The sequence below is a fragment of the Anguilla rostrata genome, chromosome 6 (genome assembly GCF_018555375.3).
Source record: "Anguilla rostrata isolate EN2019 chromosome 6, ASM1855537v3, whole genome shotgun sequence".
NCBI lineage: Eukaryota > Metazoa > Chordata > Actinopteri > Anguilliformes > Anguillidae > Anguilla > Anguilla rostrata.
The window spans coordinates 87676-104180 of NC_057938.1; the positions used below are offsets into that span (position 1 = coordinate 87676).

General features: G+C 46.1%; 1 protein-coding gene across 10 annotated transcripts; it reads left to right on the plus strand.

Annotated features, from left to right (window-relative positions):
* The first annotated feature begins 420 nt into the window (after positions 1-420).
* LOC135258079 (protein ABHD8-like) lies at positions 421-15152 on the plus strand. Of its 10 annotated transcripts, none has more exons than XM_064341290.1 (7): positions 421-681; positions 1991-2101; positions 6025-6113; positions 7201-7931; positions 8856-9026; positions 9957-10173; positions 10626-15152. In XM_064341290.1, exons 3-7 carry the CDS (start codon positions 6075-6077, stop codon positions 11088-11090), a joined length of 1623 nt encoding a protein of 540 aa, XP_064197360.1. In that variant the 5' UTR covers positions 421-681; positions 1991-2101; positions 6025-6074; the 3' UTR covers positions 11091-15152. The 10 variants fall into 10 exon arrangements, 9 of the variants coding, with proteins under 9 accessions (XP_064197360.1, XP_064197358.1, XP_064197357.1 ...); XM_064341289.1 differs by lacking the exon at positions 421-681 and adding an exon at positions 790-1244; XR_010330855.1 differs by lacking the exons at positions 421-681; positions 6025-6113 and adding an exon at positions 1330-1859 and having other exon boundaries at positions 10626-14319; positions 14588-15152.
* The last annotated feature ends 1353 nt before the right edge of the window (positions 15153-16505 follow it).

Consider the following 16505-nt stretch of genomic DNA (forward strand, 5'->3'; position numbering starts at 1 on the left):
CATCCATCACCACCCTGATCCTCTGTGATTTTGTCTCTATCTCGCTAATCACCATCGCAATAAACGCCAAAAACCTTCTTCTATCCATATGCATGATTTCTCTGTCATATCTCACTTTATCTTTCCCTTTGTTTCAGTTCTATTCTGTTCCTTTCTCACAGTTCCCGTTTCTGCCCTCACTCTCTTTGTTGCTTCTGCATACTTTATTTTATTCTGCACTCATGTTCTTTCCACCTCATGTTCCCTCTTCCTTCGTTCACATTGCTTTGCTCTCACTTCATGATTTTCACCACAGTGCATATTCCCTGGTCTTTAGACACCATGCAGTCCTCATCTGAACACTCATCTTTCCCACCCCATCTACACCTGTGATCCCTTCTACACACTGCTGCCACGTGTCCATTGTCCTGACACCAATAACACCTTTCCTCCTTCCACCACTTCGAATCTCGCGCTCAGTTACTCCCGTCTGTTCCCTTGCGATCAAGCGAAACAGTCGTCTGCCGGGGAGGAGGCATTTGTGGTTTCTTGTGTATTTAAAACGTGACCGTCACGTAACCACGTGAGCACTGAGAAGTGTGCAGGTTGCATTGGAGCAAGTATCTGTATTATTTTGGCCATACCGCTGTATCATCTACACGATAACATAAAAAAACCCGCTGTATTCATTATCTCCGCCAGGTGAGAGCCTGGAATGGATTATGCGTTTGTGCGTGTGTTTGTGTATCGGTCAGCTAATCTCGCATACTACTGGGGCGATCGGCCTAATACTTGTTGTGCATGCTGGCAGCAGGCCAAGGACCTGAATTCTCGAATATTTTGCAAATCGGTCAACGACAAGTATTTTATTTGAATTCATTTCCATTATTGTCCATTGAAATACATTCGGTTTTAACTCCTAACCGGCCGGTAGGGGCCGCAAATGAACAACTGCTTCCGTTTGGAATGAAAGACCAGCGATGTAGAATGTCAATTTCAATGTTAAAATCCCAACAAACGGGGTACGTTAATGTTTAAATCTTTGGCAATTATTTTGTTGATATTTTCACGTTGAAATTGACATTTTGGAATTGTTCCCGTCCAGATTGTTCCTGTCCGGATTTGAAACGCAAGTGCCAGACTATACCGTCAGCGTTAGCTATGTCTAACACATCGTGGCTGATATGAATGAAATTAGCTAACATGTCACCACCTTTAGTGTTACTTCACTGAATCGGCATTTTTGGGATTTTCAGTGGCACATGGTAAAAACTTGCAATATTGTATTTGTCTGGTTGCATTGATTGTGTAGCCTCTATTGTTGCATCAGCAAAGCTAACACGCCTGGCGGAGATCAGCACTCTACTGAGTGCACTCTTCTAGTTTCTATTACTTTTGCCTTCAGGCATGGTATTACCCTTACCAGATGTCTAGTTATCACAAACAGCGGTGTACAGTTTAGAGCAAGGGTGTGCAGTCTTATCCGAAAAGAGCCAGCTAGCGTGGGTGCAGGTTTTTGTATTCACACAATGACACCCAATTCTACCTATTGAGGTATTTATTTAAGACAGAGATTAGATGAATCAGGTGTTGTAGTCCTGGACAAAAACAAAAATCTGCACCCACACCAGAGCCCTGTTTCACAATGCAGGATTACTGAGTTAGCTGGATAACCGCACTAAATAAAACCAGCGCCTCTCACAAATGTGGAATACGGACTGGGATAAAAAGAGCTGCTTTTAGTCAGCGCAGTTATCAACTAACTCAGTAATCCCGCTTTGTGATGTTGTTGGATGTTGGCTCGATCCCATATTACAGTTGTTAATGTAGGTAAGTGAACTTCAGTTGCGATGGAAACTGTGAAACGGATATTTGAATGCGTAAGTAACGAGTCTATTCATTCATGTTGTTACCTTCTTTTTGTGGGTTGTGTACGAGTTCCTAGTGGTACACTCCAGTGGAGCTCCTCGTACCCCTCTTACCTTCTTGTTCCCACCTACCCTGGCAACAGGAACAGAAGCCATCCCATTGGCGAAAAAACGGCAGTAGTGACCCATCATTGGCCCATATGCTTGTCTGTCACATCGGAAATATCCCCGTGGATGCAGAATTTAAGGGCAAGGTGAGAACGGAGATTTGCTTCTGGGAGGGATGGGGACGGTAATGACATCTAGTGTCAGAGCAATCTCAGCACATGTAGCGCATGTCATATAATCCAACAGAATTCATTGTTCAGCTCCAATATGTAAACTGGAGGCTTTAATATAAGCACTAAACTCAGCGCGGCAGATTCCAATGGAATCAAACAATTGGATTGGCTGCAGCAGACAAGCTCCAATTCGTCTTTCCGCCTTTTCGCTAACTGATTTGCAGAATTAAGAAAAAAACATTTAAAAAACGTCCTACAGGTAAGATTTTGCATTCAATAGGAGGTGAAATTCCTAGCATGCCAATAGAAATGTAATAAATGAAAAATGATATTGTTGAGCACGTGAGGTGATAAGGGACTGAAAACCGTAACGTTGTAGAGCCGTTGTGATGCATCCCGACCTTGGTGCGCAGCACGCTCAAAATTTAATTCATTTCTAAATTCAGGGGTTTTCATGTTTAATGTGTGTGTCACACCTTCATGAACAACTGTTGGATTTTTGTAACGACGAAGGATTTAAAATGTTCTGACATTTACAGAAAATTCGCCGCATCATTTACTGGGTCAGTTTGCCAGCCAGCTCTCCGCCGCGGGTTTTGTGCATTATAGGTCAGCTTTGCGCTGCACGAGCCAGTCTGTGGTTTGCATCGTTAATGCATCGTGCATCGGAGAATGTTAATGTTTTACCATTTTTAAAATAATCTGTTCTGTGGTGGTTAAAAATATTGGAGATCGCCATTTCAGCTATATGACTAATAATAAATAAATATGCATCGTAGGACGGTGGTTTGTAGAACAGAACCTATGTTCTTGGTTAAAAATACAATGTTAAGAAGGAATTTACTTCAGATGCTTAGTGGTTTGCTTTTTGTGCTGTGCGATTGAAATGTCTGTAATGAGTCATCTTCACCGACAGGTTGAAAATCCGTGTACGGTTTTGTTACCTCTTCTGACAAATGTATTTTTAGGCAGATATGTGCACAAATGGTCTTTTTATCAAAGACCATTCAATTAAATCAACCCAATAATACTCAGCCATGTCCAATACAATCTTTTTGGATGAAATATACATGCTAACACATTACCCATTAATACACTTCTGCATCGAGTCTGCACAGCACTACAGTAAGACAACAAGAGACCAATCACAATGGCAGACTAGACCTGCTGGACTGACCTAAATCGTCTGTGTGTGTGTGTGTGTGTGTGTGTGTGTGTTGTGAGAGAGAGAGAGTGTGTGTCTGTATGTGTGTGTGCGTGGGAGAGAGAGTGTGTGTCTGTATGTGTGTGTGCGTGGGAGAGAGAGTCTGTCTGTCTGTGTGTGTGTGTGTGTGTGAGAGAGAGAGAGAGAGAGAGACATAGGGGAGAGTGTGTATGTGTGCATGTATGTGTGACAGAGAGTGGGAGAGTGTGTGAGTGTGAGAGAGTGTGTGCATGAGAGAGAGAGTCTGTCTGCCTGTGTGTGTGTGTATGTGACAGAGAGAGAGGGAGAGAGTGTGTGTGCCTGTGTGTGTGACAGAGAGAGAGAGAGAGTGTGTGTGTGTGTGCATGCATGTAGGACAGTGGGAGACAGAGTGTGTGTGACAGAGGGAGAGAGTGTGTGTGTGTGACAGAGTGCGTGTGTGTGTGTGACAGAGATGTGTAGTTGTGTTTCAGTAGTGCAAACAGCAGCAGGCTATGATAGAGCTGTAAAGTCAGAGGAACAGTGAAGTCGATTATGAAACCTCTCAGAGATCCAGAGAGCCCTTTTTTGGGGAGATTCTGCTGCAGCAGGATCACATGGCCACTGCCGGAACTGCCTGTTCCCTCTGTATCCAGTGGGAGGGCCCACGCTAGAAGCACAGGGGGCTGTATTCTTGGCTAGCTTCAGGCGGATTCCTCCTACTGTCATAGCAACAGTGAAGGGGGGGGGGGGGGGTTCAGCCCCGTGAGGCTAGGGGTAATGATTGATTTATGAACTTCAGTTACAGACTACTTGCTATTCTATTTTTATATTTTATGTGAACTTGATATCCAAACAAGGAGAAAACAGCATCATGCATGCATATATTTTAAGTAATATTGCCTTTACACAGATTTATTTTTAAAAGACTAAAAACTTTTAACTTGAAACTTTTGCACTGCAATAATTATCACAGTGGTATTGAGATGGTACGGTTGTGCTCTAACAAAGCGTGTAAAAGGTAAACCTTGTGTTAATGGTCTCTAAGGAGGTACATAGGAACAGGGTATGTGTCCCTCTGGAACCCTGTACACATGGAACGCTAGCTGCCACAGGTGCAAACCTGGTTTTAGAGGGGCCTGTGCCACAGGTGCACACCTGGTTTTAGAGGGGCCTGTGCCACAGGTGCACACCTGGTTTTAGAGGGGCCTGTGCCACAGGTGCACACCTGGTTTTAGAGGGGCCTGTGCCACAGGTGCACACCTGGTTTTAGAGGGGCCTGTGCCACAGGTGCACACCTGGTTTTAGAGGGGCCTGTGCCACAGGTGCACACCTGGTTTTAGAGGGGCCTGTGAGTGCAGGATCTGAAGGCCCACAGGAATCCCCTGCGGCTCCAATCCCCCCCCCCCGCCACTCTCTGCAAGGTGAGCATTAGGACATGGGTTTGTTTTCTCTTTATGTGCAGACGCATTACGCAATATCCACCGCAGGCTGTAATAATGATGCCTCCATCCGAGGTGCACTTTACGCACCATTACGGTATCAGTTTCTATTGCTTTCATATACTGCTCTTCTGTTCTGCACGTACTGTATAGTACAGATCTGTGCTACAAATATATAATACTGATTCTCTTCTGTGCTACAAATATATAATACTGATTCTCTTCTGTTTTACAAATATATAATACTGATTCTCCTCTGTTCTACAGATATATAATACTGATTCTCTTGTTCTACAGATATATAATTCCGATTCTTCTCTGTTCTACAGATATCTATAATTCCACCCTGTTCATGGGTGTTTGAGGGCAGAGTGTAGGTGATGCGATTGTGTGATGGTGGAGCTGTAGCATGTGGTGATGGGCAGAGCTGTGGTGATGCATGGGTAGGGAGCTGTGGGTGATGGGCGGAGCTGTGGGTGATGGGCAGAGCTGTAGGTGATGGGCGGAGTTGTTGGTGATGGGTGGAGCTGTGGGTGATGGGAGGAGCTGTGGGTGATGGGCAGAGTTGTTGGTGGTGGGTGGAGCTGTTGGTGATGGGCGGAGCTGTTGGTGATGGGTGGAGCTGTTGGTGATGGGTGGAGCTGTTGGTGGTGGGTGGAGCTGTTGGTGGTGGGTGGAGCTGTTGGTGGTGGGCGGAGCTGTTGGTGATGGGAAGCTTGTTTATGCTGCAGGTTTAGGATTAACAGATGCAGAGAAAGGGGAACTTGCTTTCAATGTGACAACAGCAGAAAGATGCTGTGACCCTTAATCACATAAACTGTGAATATGCCTCCCTTTCACACACAGTGAATATAAAGGGATGGAAGGTTAAACCTCTCTCTGCCTCCCTCTCTCTGTGCAGGGAATGTTTGTGGGATATTGATCCCAGTGCAGAATTCAGTGCTTAAGGAGCTGTAGTGTGAGCCTGATGGTGAAGAGATGCTGTTGGCTAACGGGCCTGACTGCGTGTCCTGAGCCCCACCAGACCCCCCCCCCCCCCCCGCTGAGCTGTGTGTTGCAGCTGAGCCCCCCCCCCTCGCTAGCAGTGTTGCAGCTGAGCCCCCCCCCCCCCGCTGAGCTGTGCGTTGCAGCTGTGTTCAGTGGGCTGCACATCTGCACCTCTTCTGCAGCCATGCAGTGGGACAGCGTGCAGCTGCAGATGTGCATTAGGAATAGACCAGATCTGTGGTGCTGGACTGAAATGGAGCCAACCCACACGTTCTAATCCCAATTTCATTCTATTCCAAATTCAGGAGTCCTGTTTTCGACACAAGACACCCCCATATTAGCAAGGATCCACTTGATGTTGAGTCATTCTCTCGATTGCAGAGGAAACTCAGTGGTGTGCAGTTTCCCTCCTCTTTTTATAGCGTCGAGTCTCGTCTATTTATACTGAACTGTTGTCTGGGAAAAAGAGAATCAAATGTCTGATCTCAGGTTCACAGGGGCGTTCATTTGTCCTCCTGCACAGGCACCCGGAATCTGCAGTGTCGTCTTTTCTTTCGATTTTTTCTGGTCAGCAAAAAGTATTGCCAAACAAAATAGGGAAGAGGGTACGTAGCTGATACTGGAGAGTTAATGACTTCACTTTAATCACGAGGAAAGGAATACAGATTTGACTAATTTAAAGCCCACCTTTCAATGATAATTTGAAGTGATACATCCAATAAGAATATGAAAGTGCCATATGCTTTTGGAGTAGTTGAGAAGATCAGTTTGGCAGTATTTTAATCTAATCATATCCTATCATGACTGTAAACGTGTGCTTTAGCTTTGGGCTTTCACAGAAAGGCACTGACACACTCAGCATTGGCTTTGGGCTTTCACAAAAAGGTACTGACACACTCAGCATTGGCTTTGGGCTTTCACAGAATGGCACTGACACACTCAGCATTGGCTTTGGGCTTTCACAGAATGGCACTGACACACTCAGCATTGGCTTTGGGCTTTCACAGGAAGGCACTGACACTCAGCATTGGCTTTGGGCTTTCACAGAAAGGCACTGACACACTCAGCATTGGCTTTGGGCTTTCACAGAATGGCACTGACACACACTGCATTGGCTTTGGGCTTTCACAGAAAGGCACTGACACACTCAGCATTGGCTTTGGGCTTTCACAGAATGGCACTGACACCTCAGCATTGGCTTGGGCTTTCACAAAAGGCATGACACACTCAGCATTGGCTTTGGGCTTTCACAGAATGGCACTGACACACTCAGCATTGGCTTTGGGCTTTCACAAAAAGGCACTGACACACTCAGCATTGGCTTTGGGCTTTCACAGAATGGCACTGACACACTCAGCATTGGCTTTGGGCTTTCACAAAAAGGCACTGACACACTCAGCATTGGCTTTGGGCTTTCACAGAAAGGCAGTTAGCAGTTATTTAGCCCAGAGTGAAATGTGCAGCTCTCTCTCTGCCTGCAGCGCGGCGCCATGCTTACCACCATCACAGATGGGATTCTGTGCTGTCTCACGGGGAAGTCTGCTGATGTGCTGGTTCCCGTGGAGACGTTGGAGCCTGGCGACGGGATGGAGTTTGTGGAGGTGAAGCCCGGGCGCGTCCTGCGCGTTCGGCACATCGTGCCCGAGAGGCCGGTGATAGAGCCGGTTTCCACGGCGAGCGTCAGCGTGCACTGCAAGCGGCGGATCAGCCTGTACCGCGACGGCCAGCTGGTGATCGAGAACCTGGGTGATGTCCTACACTGCCCAGGAGGGGGCGCTGAGCGCAACAGCACCCTGGAGCTAGAGCTCTCTGACTACAACAGCAACGCTACACCCCCTGCCCCCGTGGCCCCACCCCCCGCCCCAGTGGCCACGCCCCCGGCCCCGCCTCCGCGCCAGCGGCGCAGGAAGCCCAAGCGCTCGGTGATGATTGACACGCAGCGCAGCGTCAGCAGCTGCAAGGGCGGCCAGAGCGACCTGGCGCTCTTCTTCCTGCACGGCGTGGGCGGCTCGCTGCACATCTGGGGCCGGCAGCTGGACTTCTTCTCCCGCCTGGGCTATGAGGTCATCGCCCCCGACCTGGCGGGGCACGGCGCAAGCTCCGCCCCCCGCATCGCCGCCGCGTATACCTTCTACGCTCTCGCCGAGGACCTGCGTGCCATCTTCAAGAGATACGCCCGCAAACGCAACATCCTCATTGGACACTCCTACGGGTGAGTGTGTGTGTGTGTGTGTGCACACGTGTGTGTGTGTGTGTGTGTGTAATAGTGTGTAACTCTGTGTATCTGTGTAATGGTGTGTATCACTGTGTACCGGTGTGTAACTCTGTGGGGTCATAGGTCAACCTCATGTGCTCGCCTTGGCTTAATTCAGTTCAAGGTTCTCATTATAGTAAGGCTAGACTGTCCAAGATCTACCCTAATGTAAATGAAATATGCAATCGTTGTCACACAGAAAAAGCAGACCTAACCCACATGTTCTGGTCTTGTAATAGGCTGAACAACTTCTGGACTACTGTATTCCGGACTTTATCTGAAGCATTTGAAAAATATATTCAACCCAGTGCTGAAATGGCAATTTTTGGAGTCCCAGGGGAGGATATATTAATGGCAAACAAAATAAAAGATGTGTTTTCCTTTGCTACTCTCCTTGCCCGGAGAAGGAGTGGAAATCGGTACATCCACCCAAAGCTTCGGCTTGGAGGAATGACCTGATGCTATTCCTTAAGTTAAACAATATAAAATATTCTATTGGAGGGTCAACTCAAAAATTCCATACAACATGGGATCCTTTAGTATTCTATTTCAATAGGCGTAACACCCTTCCCCAAAATTAAACTGGAACTATAACTATCCTTCATGATTGATCCTCCCCATGAACTGCTCAAGGAGTGTGAAATGTTCATTTATGTGTACATGTACATGTACAATTTTACGTGCATTTATTTTACTATTTAATTTGGTATTATCATTCCCTGTTTAGATAGTTTCTTATGTTTTGTATAGGCAGTATTGGGGTGGGTGAGTGAAAGAAAATGTTTACTGTCAAATGTATGTGAACAATACTCTTTTTTTTTTTTTTAATAATGTAATTCTGTGGATGTGTAATGCTGTGCCTGCTTGTCTCTCTGTCTCCAGGGTGTCGTTCTGTACCTTCCTGGCCCATGAGTATCCTGAGCAGGTGCATAAAGTGGTGATGATAAACGGGGGAGGACCCACAGCACTGGAGCCCAGCCTCTGCTCCATCTTCAACCTGCCAGCCTGCCTGCTGCACTGCCTGTCCCCGTTCCTGGCCTGGAGCTTCCTTAAGTGAGTCCGCCATACCGCCAACATACTGTCCACAAACATGCATCCTACCAGCCCTACTGTCCACAAACATGCATCCTACCAGCCCTACTGTACACAAACATGCATCCTACCAGCCCTACTGTACACAAACATGTATACTACCAGCCCTACTGTACACAAACATGTATACTACCAGCCGTACTGTCCACAAACATGTATACTACCAGCCGTACTGTCCACAAACATGTATACTACCAGCCGTACTGTCCACAAACATGTATACTACCAGCCCTACTGTACACAAACATGTATACTACCAGCCGTACTGTCCACAAACATGTATACTACCAGCCCTACTGTACACAAACATGCATACTACCAGCCCTACTGTACACAGCCATGCATACTACCAGCCGTACTGTCCACAAACATGCATACTACCAGCCGTACTGTCCACAAACATGTATACTACCAGCCGTACTGTCCACAAACATGTATACTACCAGCCGTACTGTCTACAAACATGTATACTACCAGCCGTACTGTCCACAAACATGTATACTACCAGCCGTACTGTCCACAAACATGTATACTACCAGCCCTACTGTACACAAACATGTATACTACCAGCCGTACTGTCCACAAACATGTATACTACCAGCCGTACTGTCCACAAACATGTATACTACCAGCCGTACTGTCCACAAACATGTATACTACCAGCCCTACTGTACACAAACATGTATACTACCAGCCGTACTGTCCACAAACATGTATACTACCAGCCGTACTGTCCACAAACATGTATACTACCAGCCCTACTGTACACAAACATGTATACTACCAGCCGTACTGTCCACAAACATGTATACTACCAGCCCTACTGTACACAAACATGTATACTACCAGCCCTACTGTACACAAACATGTATACTACCTCTCCCCCCCCAGGGCGGCGTTCGCGCAGCAGGGTGCGCGGGAGAAGCAGCTGCTGAAGGACGGAAACGCATTTAACGTGTCGTCCTTTGTTCTGCGGGCCATGATGAGTGGCCAGTACTGGCCGGAGGGGGACGAGGTGTACCACGCTGAGCTGACCACGCCCATCCTGCTGCTGCACGGGGCGCACGACAAGTTCGTCCCCATGGAGGAGGACCAGCGCATGGCGGAGGTACAACCCTGTGGCCCTCACTTCCTTTGGAGCTCGCATCATTTCCTCCTAGGAGTCAGCCAGTAGAAACCCAGAAGCCTGCAGCCAATGAGATAGTTACAGAATGAAAGAGTCCAGCTGTTCTCTGTATTATTGGTTGTTTGGTGATCCTTTCATTAAGGAAACATTTGAGAGATGTAAAGTGTAAATTGGTTCTGAAGCTCTGCTCTGTAGTTTCGTACTGACTGAGGAGACCTGTTGTTGTACTGGCTTTATTATGTTTTACATTTATGTTGTTTAAAGAACAACCCCCAAACATTTTTGACACTTGAATTATTCAGTTTGGGGCAGGAGAGTTGATGTCACATTGGAAATGAACGTGACGTCCCAACAGGGCTGTGAATGGGGAGGGACCAGCTTGTGTTTCCCATGGTAACGGTTTCCCATGGTAATGGTTGGTGTGTATTCTGCAGATCCTGCTGATGGCGTTTCTGAAGGTGATTGAGGAGGGCAGCCACATGGTGATGCTCGAGTGCCCAGACACCGTCAACACTCTGCTGCACGAGTTCTTCCTGTGGGAACCCGACGCCTCGTACAAGCAAAACCCAGCTGAGCCCGGCCCTCCCAAAAGCAAGCCCGCCCCTCCCAACGGCACACCCGCCCCTCCCAACAGCAAGCCCGTCCCTCCCAACAGAAAATCTGCCCCTCCCAATGGCAAGCGCGTCCCTCCCAACAGAAACCCTGCCTCTCCCAACGGCACGCCCGGCCCTCCCAACAGAAACCCCGCCCCTCTCTATGGCAAGCCCACCCCTCCCAAAAGTAACCCCGCCCCTTTCAACAGCAACCCCGCCCATCCCAACAGTAATCCCACCCCTCCAAACGGCAATCACACCCCTCTCAACAGCCAGTTGGCTGCCGGTGCACCGAAGAACAAGTAGCCAATGGGGTGGATGCTGATAAAAGAAGGTGACTGATGTGCAGTTTATTATTGGGGGGCCTGCACTGGGTGAGTGTGCTGATTGGCTTAGAGCCAGAGGCATTGTGGGAGCTTGAGAGCAGCTGCAGTGGGACAGAGGGGACCTCAACCCTCACCCACAAAAACAGGGGAGCTAAGTGACCAGGAGCTGAGCTGTTAATCCTCCTACATTTCCCACAATCCCCCTTTCCTCCCACTGATGCCAGCCATCATTGCAGGAGTGACCTGGGGCCCCGCCCACTAACCTTGGAGCAAATCAGAGCAGACAGCTGGATTGTGGGTCTACACTTGGTTGAGTGGACCGTGGTGGACTGTGGTACAGTCAGGGAAAATGCCCCCCCCCCCCCCCGCCATGTTAGCTTGCAGATGCCTTTTTTGCATGTTGTTGTCCATTCAGATACAGCTTAATCATGTTGTTGTCTTCCTAACTCAATATAAACAGGTTTTTCTCCTGCAGAAGTGAGTCAATATGAGGCTTGAATACAGCAGTTTTATTTTCTGGTTTAATTTATTCATAGAATTAAAGGCAAAATCACTCCTAACCAAATGCGTATTATTTAACCATCGTAAGACTGAACACCCACAGAGAGAGTATAGCTAGAGTCGTGTGTGTTCACAGTACATGTGCGTTCACAGTATGTATATGTGTTCATGGTACATATTTATGTTTGCAGTAGACGTTTGCTCATGGTACATATGTGTGTTAATGCCTCTAATGACCAGCTTCAGGTCTGTGGGGTTTAGTACAAAGAGATAATGGAGAAATTATTCTGTAAGTAACAGTTAATTCAGTGTATGTGTGACAGAGAGATAAAATGAGTAGCATTCTTGAATACACAGCTATATTTCTCTCTCTTTTAAGGGATGGGGTACCCCAGATTATCCCCAACAAAAAGGCCTAGTTTCCCCACAGATAAAACCCATCTCGAAACACAAATATAATATTTCACACTGATTGGGTCTGGGAACATCTTGCTTCGCTCATTTGGACACATCACATACAGGATCAGTGGAAACAGGAACTCTGTAATGGAATCTCTCACTGTACATAAACCACAAAGATGGTGGTGAATATTGGTGTCTGCACTGAGTTTATGATTTTAATTTTTGCAACATAGTGTTCAGCCTTACTTACTTCAATTCATTGAGGACTTTGTTGTCTTTGTTGCGTATTTTGTATTTGTACCATCCCTGGGAATTGTTCCCTATTGAAGGAAGTCTTTGGGGGCCCTCTCGCTTGGCTTGGCAGCCATATTTCTGATGTTAGTAGCTAATGTAGGCAAACCAACCTTTGCGGCAACTGCAGTCTTCAACTAAATGAAATAAGTGTTAAGATTATGCAGCCAAAAAGGTTTGGTCTGAACAGGGATCATTTTGTTGTTTTCAAATCAGTACTGTTACAGAATATTTATTAGTAGTGTCATCGTGTTAAAGATGGAGTCGTATTTAACTGTTGACGTACAAATGAATGCTTACCAAAGATGCTGAGAAGTACGGAAAGGTGCTCTGTTGTTTGGAAACTGGAAGAACCATGGCAACATTTATTACCTAAAAGTTTTATATTTACCATGGACAGGTGAAGTATTCATATTTTCCATGATTCTGGGATTCAGCCTGAATGTACAGGACCAGGTTTGGGAGTGCCTTACTGACATCTCAAAATCTGTGCTAGATCCGCTGGACAACAGGGAACTGTGTGGCCAATCAGAGATATGGACTGTGTGGCCAATCAGAGATATGGACTGTGTGGCCAATCAGTGATATGGACTGTGTGGCCAATCAGTGATATGGACTGTGTGGCCAATCAGTGATATGGACTGTGTGGCCAATCAGTGATATGTACTGTGTGGCCAATCAGTGATGGGAACTGTGTGGCCAATCAGTGATATGGACTGTGTGGCCAATCAGTGATGGGAACTGTGTGGCCAATCAGTGATGTGGACTGTGTGGCTAATCAGAGATGGGAACTGTGTGGCCAATCAGTGATATGGACTGTGTGGCCAATCAGTGATATGGACTGTGTGGCCAATCAGTGATGGGAACTGTGTGGCCAATCAGTGATGGGGACTATGTGGCCAATCAGTGATGGGAACTGTGTGGCCAATCAGTGATGGGGCCTGGGGACTGGTTTTTTGGAAAGTGGGAGTCCATGGTAGGGCTTGGCAATATATCGCAGTGATAATTATCGCATGCAATAAGGGTTGTCTCCACCATATGGCATATCACCTTTCTTTTGTCTTCTTCTTTTTAATTATACATGAAGTGTTACTAAACAACTAAAGAGGCTGTGTAAAATGTTTCGCAAACACAACCGCTGTTACCTACTGGGTGTTGACAGCCAAGACAGCCAAACAGCAGCAAGGTCGCACAGCTTCCGTGTGATCATGTGATGTGTTTCTGCCAATCGCACGGAAGCTGCAAGGCCTTGCTGCTGATTGGCTATCTTACGGTCAAGCAATAGGTGGTTTTTTTTCCAGAAAGCGTTTCACGCGGCTTCCAAAAGTGTGATTGTTTGCTATTGCGTCAGATATAATTAAAGAGAAAAAGGCAAAAAGGAAGGCGGTACGCCACACGGTGGCGACGACCGTTATTGCATGCAATAATTATCACTGTGATATATCGCCCAGCCCTGGTCCATGGCTAGCTGGACATATTCCCATTTTTGGGCTGAGATGGGCAGGCAGGTGTTGCCGTGAGCTGGGTAGGTAATGGTAGTTTCTTGGTAGTTAATGTTAGCTAGTGTAACTCCACCAATACAAATGAATAATATGTGAAATAAGCTATGTACAGATTTTCTCAGAATAAGGGTCCGCTAAGCTAATCAATAATATAATCTTATTAGCAATACGAGGCTGGATCACATGAGAACTTGAGCTGCAGCATTCTGTCTCACCTCATGCTGCAACAGACAGTGAGTGGCCTCTTCCTCCTCCTCCTCTTCCTCTGCTGCTGCAGCTACTGCCCACTGTTGTGGCTGTTCCCTCAGAACACACAGTGTGCCCCATACCGTACACCCCACATGTTTAACCATGTAAGACTGTGGTTATGGTCCTGGTTAAAACCATGCTGGATTTACATACCTGCTTGTCTGCAACCACAATTAGAGCTGCAGTTATACATTAAATACAGTCACACATATGATAAATACAGTCACACATATGATAAATACAGTGACACAGATGATAAATACAGTTGGGGGGCGACATAGCTCAGTAGGTAAGAGCGGTTGTCTGGCAGTCGGAGGATGGCCGGTTCGATCCCCCGCCCTGGGTGTGTCGAAGTGTCCCTGAGCAAGACATCTAACCTCTAATTGCTCCCAACGAGCTGATTGGTACCTTGCATGGCAGCCTTTCACAGTTGGTGTATTGGTGTATGAGTGTGTGTGTGAATGAGAGGCATCAATTGTAAAGTGCTTTGGATAAAAGCGCTATATAAATGCAGTCCATTTACCATTTACAGTCACACAGATGATAAATACAGTCACACAGATGATAATGCAGTCACATAGATGATAATACAGTCATACAGATGTTAAATACAGTCATACAGATGTTAAATACAGTCACATAGATGTTACATACAGTCATACAGATGTTAAATACAGTCACATAGATGTTAAATACAGTTATACAGATGTTAAATACAGTCACATAGATGTTAAATACAGTTATACAGATGTTAAATACAGTCGCAGGGTCATGAAGTTTAAATATCCAGTGCTGCATCTGTAGAGTGTTCTGTTAAAGTGGGAAAGAGAAGACTGAAGCCTGTGTGCATTTAACCAACACCGTTTTTTCAGTCTCACTGTCTGGCCCCTGTGGGTTTAAAAGTGTACATTTTCCCAACCTATATTCATTAACAAGTTAAACGAGTTAGACTGCCTGCACAATATATGCATTTTAAAAGTGTTGGCATTGTCAACAGTTGATGTTACAAAACAAATCTAAATGTATGACAAACTGTACTGTACCAACTTATGTACAATGGTGCCATTTTTCAAACTAAAATAAAATCTGTCATTGTGTGGTGCTGTCTGTCTGAATGGGAGACACATGTCACACAGATCAGTGATTCAGGGTTGACATATTTCAGATGAGATCAGAGCAGCTTTGATTGGCCGTGTGTTCCACTATGGTTTGTCTGTGAGGGTTAGGGTTAGCAGCTTCACTGTCCTGTCCATTATCAGGACGTTCAGGAATGAGAATCGATGAGCGAACACTGAAATAATCTGTCTGCGCTTCTTTTCTGTATTGTAGCAATCCGTATCTGCATGGTACTACTGTACCTTATATACTGCAGCAATCCGTATCTGCATGGTATTACTGTACCTCATACACTGCAAGTGGAGCACAGTTACTGTAATGTGTTTCATGCATAAAATTTGGAATGTTTATACTTATGACAATATGTTGAACAGAACATGTCTTGCATGTATTTACTGTATATTGTTTTACAGAATTGTAAGGAGAGCACCTCAGGCTGCCGGAAGACATCTCTTAACACTAGAGTCAAGGACCACTATACTGAATATGGTTTTACAGAACAATGCGATTTGAATGAAAGCTATTCAAAGTCAAATCATTTGAGACAATATGACAATGAAAAATATTTGAGCTTCTTAACCATTGACCACATCCTATGAAGGAATCACCTAAAAATTAAAGGCACCTGCCACATTCCCACTGAAGGAAACTAATCTGAGCATGAATGTGCTTAAGCAGACCTACTGCACCAGAGCATTTATGTAAATTACTGAATACTTTCAGACTACATATTGGTGCCTTTGATATGTTTTACTGCATGAGATTGACTGCCACCACAACACAGCACTCTCATTCCACACAACACAGCACTCTCATTCCACACAACACAGCACTCTCATTCCACACAGCATTCTCATTCCACACAGCACAGCACTCTCATTCCACACAACACAGCACTCTCATTCCACACAGCACTCTCATTCCACACAGCACTCTCATTCCACACAGCATTCTCATTCCACACAACACAGCACTCTCATTCCACACAGCACAGCACTCTCAATCCACACAGCATTCTCATTCCACACACACAGCACTCTCATTCCACACACACAGCACTCTCAATCCACACAGCACAGCACTCTCATCCACACAGCACAGCACAGCACTCTCATTCCACACACACAGCACAGCACTCTCATTCCACACACACAGCACTCTCAATCCCACACAGCATCTCATTCCACACAGCACAGCACAGCATCTCATTCCACACAACACAGCACTCTCATTCCACACACAGCACTTCTCATTCCACACAGCACAGCATCCATCCACAGCACAGCTCTCATTCCACACACAGCATCTCATTCCACACAACACAGCACTCTCAT